The sequence below is a fragment of the Ursus maritimus genome, unplaced genomic scaffold (assembly GCF_017311325.1).
Source record: "Ursus maritimus isolate PB19 unplaced genomic scaffold, ASM1731132v1 scaffold_9, whole genome shotgun sequence".
In the NCBI taxonomy this organism is placed as follows: domain Eukaryota; kingdom Metazoa; phylum Chordata; class Mammalia; order Carnivora; family Ursidae; genus Ursus; species Ursus maritimus.
Window position 1 is genome coordinate 15,742,780 of NW_024427107.1, and position 7,483 is coordinate 15,750,262.

The 7,483-nt window shown below is 51.7% G+C and overlaps 1 protein-coding gene across 1 annotated transcript; it reads left to right on the plus strand.

Moving 5' to 3' along the window:
• The first annotated feature begins 3,892 nt into the window (after positions 1-3,892).
• BHLHE22 (basic helix-loop-helix family member e22) lies at positions 3,893-5,175 on the plus strand. The gene has a single exon (XM_040625529.1). It carries the CDS (start codon positions 3,893-3,895, stop codon positions 4,985-4,987), a length of 1,095 nt encoding a protein of 364 aa, XP_040481463.1. The 3' UTR covers positions 4,988-5,175.
• Positions 5,176-7,483: the final 2,308 nt, after the last annotated feature.

Sequence of the window (7,483 nt, forward strand, 5' to 3'; positions counted from 1 at the left end):
CTCAGCGGTGATGGTTGCTGAATATTCTAGAATCCTTTCAAAGCTGTAGGTATGTTCCCTCCTGCTATAACAAAACTGTTTTCATCTTTGCACAACATGCTCTGGCGTCTGTAAGTGTGGTATCCACAGAGAATGCTCCCTGTCCGGATGTGCTGGGGACAATGAGCCTCGCAGCGCCAACTTGGGCAGCGCCGAGGGTGCCCTACTGGGTGTGGGTGGAGGACGCCCACCCGCCCTTCCAGCCCGCGGAGTGGCCTGGGCCGCCTGCACCCTGCTGCGGGTGGAGGAGACTGTCCCCCGTGTTTCCTGTCCCCCAAGTGCTTTGGTAACTCACAGTGACCGTCTCTGAAACTGCGCAGAGTCCGAGTCTTTAGCTTCCTAGGCAGCATTCTCGAGGGGTCATCTGTGGGTCAGGAGTTTTCGCCGCGGGCTCATTTCCTGCCCGTTCTTCCCGGGCAGCCAGAAGGTGTTTATTTTGGTTTGTTCACTGCTACCTTTCTAATTTGCTGGTTCCTTCCAGAGCCCCGGCCCTTTCCCAGCTTCTTGGCGGAATAAAGTTCAAGCACAGTTATCCAGTGCGCCTGCGGCCAGAGGGCACGAAGTGAGCAGCTTACACCAGTCCTCTGCGGGTAGAAACCAGGCGGCGGGATCCCACTTAAGCGAGGAGAGGGAGCCAGGCGGTGACTTAGGGTGGCGACGATTAAACCAGGTCACGAGACACCAGACAGATGTGTTCTCATTGCGTTGTAAGATAAATGCAGTGTTAAGTGCCTGACAACTTCCCAGAAGCAATCAGCAAAAGTTTACGAGTGCATAAACCTCAAAGACCATTCCCCGACGGTTGTTATAACGCCCACATTTAGAGCTTCTATAAATTCTCCCGCATTTCCCAAAGCTAAGTTTCCAGGGACTATTAAGCAGCCACCTCCTCCGGGGAGACCAGGGGGATTTTCTTGAACCACCAAAGAGAGAGGTTTTTGGCTCCTACGGAGTGAAATAAAGTTGCGCAAAAGTTTGTTCCACAAGTTTGGATGGCCAAGGAGAGCAGGGAGGTGGAAGAGAGGAGTGGAGGTGGGGTCGGGGAAGGGCCACGAGGTGCTTGCGCTCCGGTGCTGAGTTCTGCGGTAGCGGCGAAGGACCAGGGGCCGGCGAGGGTCCGAGGTCTAGCCAGGGCAGGCGGCGGCTTTGCCACCTTCGGTGGGGCTCCGGCTCGGCCATTTCGGCCCTGCGGGGCACGGCCCTGTTTGGCGGCCGGTAGCTAAGCCTGAGCTGCTACGGGACCCGGGCAAGCTCGATCCTTCGCCCATCTAGGGCCCACTGAAGGGCCATCAGGAATGCTGGCGTCGCGCGGAAAGTGCCGGCCCACTGGATAGGCAGGGTGGCTGGAGAAACCATGTCAGACATCCGGGGACGTGTCGCCAGTCTGGCCAGAGCCACGACGGTGCCAGCCTGAGTCCTTCGGTAAGTGGCCAGAGGACTTTGGTAAGTTACTGTCAGGCACACAGACTCACCTACGTTTATAGAGAACCTTTGTTTATGATCCCAGTGAAAACAAAGCTGCTAATTGAAAAACAATAACAGGAGCGTGTCTTTAGCTTCCTAAAGGGAGAGGTTAACAGCTGCGAGCGCCAGGGGAGGGAGAGTGGGAGGGAAGTGGTGAGCGAGAGGCCGCCCTGCACGTAAACGTGCTTTTAAGTCCCCAGTGAGACACGTGGGCCAGCTCAAGCGTTCCAGAACCAACGGCCTGGGTCGTAGGCTGGATAGCTTCCCGCAGCCCGCTAGCCTTTTCCCAATCTTTGGATTCCAGTAAATCCGAAGGCGCGAAAGTCACCGACGACTGCGTAGTATTTCTGTCCCCATGAGACTGAAACCCAGGCAATTATTTTGGAAAGATAGCGCTGAGCCCCTTTTCATTCTTTCCAGGTGAAAATGCAGACGCCCCTGTGTCGTCCTCACCCCTCCTTTATGAAATAAGGTGCCCAACGGTTCTGATATTACCATTGAAAAACAGGTTCTGTGGCGAACCTCATTTGTGAATCTATTACAGAGATTAATAGATTATTTCTCCTTTTTCAACTAATTCTCAGTGGGGAAATTTAACCATATGGTAAGGAGAGAATTAGAATTTCATCACATTAGAGCAAAATGTAATGAAAAGAGTCTAACACCTGGGGCCAACTCTGAAAGCCACAATTAAAAGGTTTTTAATGAAACCAGAGAAACCAAAAATTTCATAGGCTTCAGTAATTCTGCCACATAAGAAAGATTTATCGGAGGTGTTGGGAAATATTGTTTTTACTTGTGTCATGAGGATGAAAACCAGCCGCTAAATACCATTTGCTCCCAGCTCGAACTCAGGAGCGAGAGGACCGCGTGTACCATTTCCCAACCGGAAAGGAGCACTTGTTTTCACAGCTCTCCCCTTCCTAGCCCTGCAAGAACAACCGAGGCAGATCCAGAGGTCCCTGAACAGCTTCCTAGCTGTCGGTTATGTTTCCGGGTAAATAAATACGCACAAATGCCCCACTTGGTGTGTGAGAGGATTTGACTCCTGGTGGAGTTGGCCATTCTGAAACAACTGGATTTTAATCTTGAGGAAAGTTTGAGAAAGCAGTTTCTTCTCGTTCAGGAAATCGTATGCTTCATAATCACCATCACTGTCGCAGTTATTTGGAGACCAATGCAAAAGCACCCCTTCCTTTTTTTTTTTTTTTAATCTAATGGGCTGCATAATCGAGTTGTTCTCCATTTTCCTTCCCCCCCCCCATCCGGATGGAAACGGGCAGTGGGCGTGCGGGTGGAAATAAGGCGGTGTGTTCAAGGGGGACGACTGCTTTGCTCTCTTCCTAGCCGAGAATCTTGGGTGAATTTTGGGCAAGCCAGCGGGACACTACTTCCCCCCTGAAACTCCCATCACCAAATCCAGATCAGAGTCATTCTACGAACAGGGGTGGAGTATAATTCTCGCCCGCAAGGGTAATTTAGCACAAGATGAGACAGCAGTGGCGAGGGAAGGGCAGTGGGGGTGGGGTGCAGCGGATGGGGGCGTCTGCTTTCCCCGGGACTCCCAGGCTTTGCCGCCGATCTACAATTTGCTGAAGGAGCAAAGAACATCCTCGGCTCTAAGTAGGGCTTTTAGTGTGCTCATTGATGAGTGAAAGTCGCCACACATGTCAAGCTAAAGGCAGTTGTTGGGTTACTAACAGGACCCAGCGCCTTGCAAACATATGCGCTAAGCTGTGTATACAGATGGCACGCAGAATAATGGAGCAGGCGCCTTTTATAAAGCTCTAGCTGCTGCCTGTCTTCAGACCTGGGAAATGAAACTATTCAGACTCGCGGCCAGATAGCGCCTGCGATTGTTTGTTACCGTTTTAATCCTATTAATTAAAACGTTAACCTGATTGGGTAGAAAGCGCTGTCCCAACAGGCGAGTCTTCTTCATAATAACCTACTCAGAGATAATGATGTAAAAGACTCCCCCGTCTGTGGCGGCGGCTGGTTGATGGGTCCGGAAATCTCTTGAAGGTGAATCCAAGCAAGATAAACGGTGCGGAGAGGCGGCGCGGGGCTGGGCTCAGAGCGGCGGCGGCAGCGGCGGCGGCTCCACTCCCTCCGCGCCCACCCTCCCACCATGCGGGGCCGCGGCCCATGGTGAGCCCCAGCAGCCAGCACCATCGGCTGGAGACGAAGAAGAAGAAGAAGAGGAGGCGGAGAGCGCGGGGGAAGGCGAAAAAGAAAAAGAAGGGGAGAGGGCTGCCAGCAGCACCGGGACCGACGCGCGCACCAGCCCAGGAGCCCGGCTCGGGCGCGTCTGCGGCGCCGCCTGACTCCCCAGCCGAGGCGGCGGCGGCCGGCGCGGCGGGCCGGGGCTGCGCGCCGGCGCCGGACCATGGAGCGCGGGCTGCACCTCGGCGCGGCCGCCGCGGGCGAAGACGACCTCTTTCTGCACAAGAGCCTGAGCGCCTCCACCGCCAAGCGCTTGGAGGCGGCTTTCCGCTCCACGCCCCCGGGCATGGACCTGTCCCTGGCGCCGCCGCCCCGGGAGCGCCCGGCGTCGTCGTCCTCATCGCCCCTGGGCTGCTTCGAGCCGGCTGACCCCGAGGGGGCAGGGCTGCTGCTGCCACCGCCTGGGGGAGGCGGTGGCGGCGCGGGAGGCGGCGGCGGCGGGGTGGGCGTCCCCGGGCTGCTGGTGGGCTCTGCCGGCGTTGGGGGCGACCCTAGCCTGAGCAGTCTGCCGGCTGGGGCCGCCCTGTGCCTCAAATACGGCGAGAGTGCGAGCCGGGGCTCGGTGGCCGAGAGCAGCGGCGGCGAGCAGAGCCCCGACGACGACAGCGACGGCCGCTGCGAGCTGGTGCTGCGGGCCGGAGGCGGCGACCCGCGGGCCTCCCCGGGCGCTGGAGGCGGCGGCGCCAAGGCGGCCGAGGGCTGCTCCAACGCCCACCTCCACGGCGGCGCCAGCGCCCCCCCGGGGGGCCCCAGCGGCTGCAGCGGCGGGGGTAGCAGCGGCGGCGGCGGCGGTGGCGGCGGCAGCAGCAGCAGCAAGAAATCCAAAGAGCAGAAGGCGCTGCGGCTCAACATCAACGCCCGGGAGCGCCGGCGGATGCACGACCTGAACGACGCGCTGGACGAGCTGCGCGCGGTCATCCCCTACGCGCACAGCCCCTCGGTGCGGAAGCTCTCCAAGATCGCCACGCTGCTGCTCGCCAAGAACTACATCCTCATGCAGGCGCAGGCCCTAGAGGAGATGCGGCGCCTCGTCGCCTACCTCAACCAGGGCCAGGCCATCTCGGCCGCCTCGCTGCCCAGCTCCGCGGCGGCGGCGGCGGCGGCCGCTGCCCTGCATCCCGCGCTCGGCGCCTACGAGCAGGCTGCCGGCTACCCGTTCAGCGCTGGGCTGCCCCCGGCCGCCTCCTGTCCGGAGAAGTGCGCCCTGTTTAACAGCGTCTCCTCCAGCCTCTGCAAACAGTGCACGGAGAAGCCTTAAACACCCCCCGGAAAACACAAGACCGACCCAAAAGCTAGAGGAAAGTGAAAAGCTGCCCCCCCACCCCTTTTATTTTGGTCCTCTCGTAGTTGTGAAACACTTGCAAAGCAAACAAAGCAGAGGCGAGAACTGAGGAGAAGTATCAGAGACAAACGGGACTTTTAGCCTTGACACCCCCAGAATCTCGGTCTTTGGGGTGGGGAGGGAGGGAGGAGGGAGGTGGAGTTGGGATGAAGTATGGATGTCTTTTTTTCTCAGAAAAGTGGCAACTTTGGCGGCAGCCTAGACCGCAAGGAAGCTTAAAAAAATAAGTTGGGAAGTAGTCGCTTGGTTATTAGCGTGGAGGGTATTTATTCAATGGCAAGATACTAATCCTACTAATAATTGTGAATTTGGCTAGTCCTGAGGGGCAGAGGAGGAGTCCGGGGTTGGGTGGCTTGTGGGACGGAATAGTCATTCAGACAAATCAGAAAGGGCACTTGAAAATAAATTTGATTCTGAGCCAGGAGAAAAACTTGAAATGTAGACTTATTTAAGTGGGGGAAAAAACCAGAAAGAGACACATTGCTATGAAAAGACTTGTATTTTTTGTTGTCTCTGAACTTTAATCCTGTGAAAATGCTCAAAAGTTTTGGCAAGAGTGATATAAAAAACTGACTGTGGCTGAAAGAATTGCATTTAAAAATATTTATGTGCACCTTGTTACTTTTCACTCTGCAATGATGTATTAACAATTCATGGTATTTATTTGTTATTCTTCAATGACCCTTCCACATCAACAATATTTATCATGTGTTAAGGTCATGGGTCTTATGTGCAGATTTTTTTAATGCCTCTAAAATTCTGTTTTATAGATTAACTTATACTGTGTGCCAAGTGTTTAAAAGGTTTATTTGCCAACAAGTATGAAGAGACATATTGATGTATCTGAGCTGCTTAGGTTTATCAAAGGTCACCTGGATATTTTCAGTTGCATCATCCCTGTATTTAAATTGAGCTTTAATAAATTGCTTCAGTCCAAAAATTACAGGACAGGTGTATTCTTAATTGATGAATGAATTGATCTCTTTTTTTGAAAGGGGACTCCTTTGCATTCTAAAAGGGAAAGACATCACAGCAATAGATCCTATAAGTAAGAACATGCTAAGCAAATATTTTTCCAGGCTGTGCTGTGCATTTTTAAAAGGTCTAATTTAATTGCTTTTAATATATATGTACATATATAAGTTATTTTAACTGTGGAGAATTATTTAAGTTAAAAGACTGGTTTGATTTGCCTATGGTGTGAAATCCTTTGTTATTTTTCTAAAAAAAAAGAGAAAATTTAAAAAGAAAATAAAACTAAGGAAGAGCAAGAAGCTATTTACCCAAAGTGAGCTTTCAGTTTTAGTTTGCATGGCTGTTTGCCTGCCTTTCTAGCCTATGAAAATCAAGAAAACCTTTTTTAAAAATGGAGTCCTGCTATTTTCCACTCCTTGCAGATAAAACAAATGCAGTTTGTCAGGTTGGATGGCGAGTTGGGAGCTATGATGGATCAACTGGCGGGTTTTGGATGTGTAAAGAATGATATATATATGAAATAGGTCAATCAGACTATGACAGCTATGTACGACCATTTGTATGTGTATCTATGTCAGAAAGAATCTTTATTAAAATATTTTGATCAAACATTTTATTATGCTGTGCTTTGTGGAAGGAGCAATCACCTCTCTTCTGTGTTAGTCTTTGCTTGAAAAGTAACAAAAAAGAAAGGAGTTTCAGAGAAGGTGGAACTGAAGTTTTGGCAGGGATACACAATTAAGAGTAGCCCTAGTTCACTTGTTTACTTGTTAATAAGATGATGGCTGGGCCTGGTCATTGGAGGAGAGATAAATGGGGTCACTGGTGAGACCCAGAGGAGATCCAGAGTTCCTATCTGCTGGCATGAACTTTGAAGGCCATGCTGCCCCTGGAATTCTTGTTCCCACTTGTATGGCATTGTTAACCATTCCAGGGCCCATCAAAGAGGGTAAAGTTTTTTAAAGAGTTTTAATCAAAATTTGTATCTCCTACTGTCTGAAAGCCAAGGAAAAGAGATGGATTTGGATTCTCTGAGAATGGATTTTATTGTGGTTTTCCACTTTTTTTTGTAACAGGAGAATCAACCAGGCTTAATTATAAGTGTAAACAATGCCCAAAGAGATTTTCAAAACTTACTAGTGTGGCTTGTTAATGAGATTTTTAGGGACTATATGCGGATTGGGTTGAGAATTGATTCTATTAAAGAATGGCTGTAGAGGCTTGTATTTGGACCTGAATAATGTCTTCAAATATAGAAGGCTTGATTTTTCCTGGTGGAGGTTATAGAGATGGTGGTGGTGGTGGTGGTGGTGGTGACGGTGGTGGAGTCAGAGTGTTTCCTCTGTAGGCAGTGTGCCACATGCATTTTTGTCTGCATAGCCTCAGCTCATAATGATATCCCTAAATGACATCAAACTTAGTGGGGGGTGAGGGAGG

Coding starts and splice junctions, on each gene's coding strand:
- BHLHE22 (XM_040625529.1), top strand. CDS start 3,893: ATGGAGCGCGGGCTGCACCTCGGCGCGGCCGCCGCGGGCGAAGACGAC.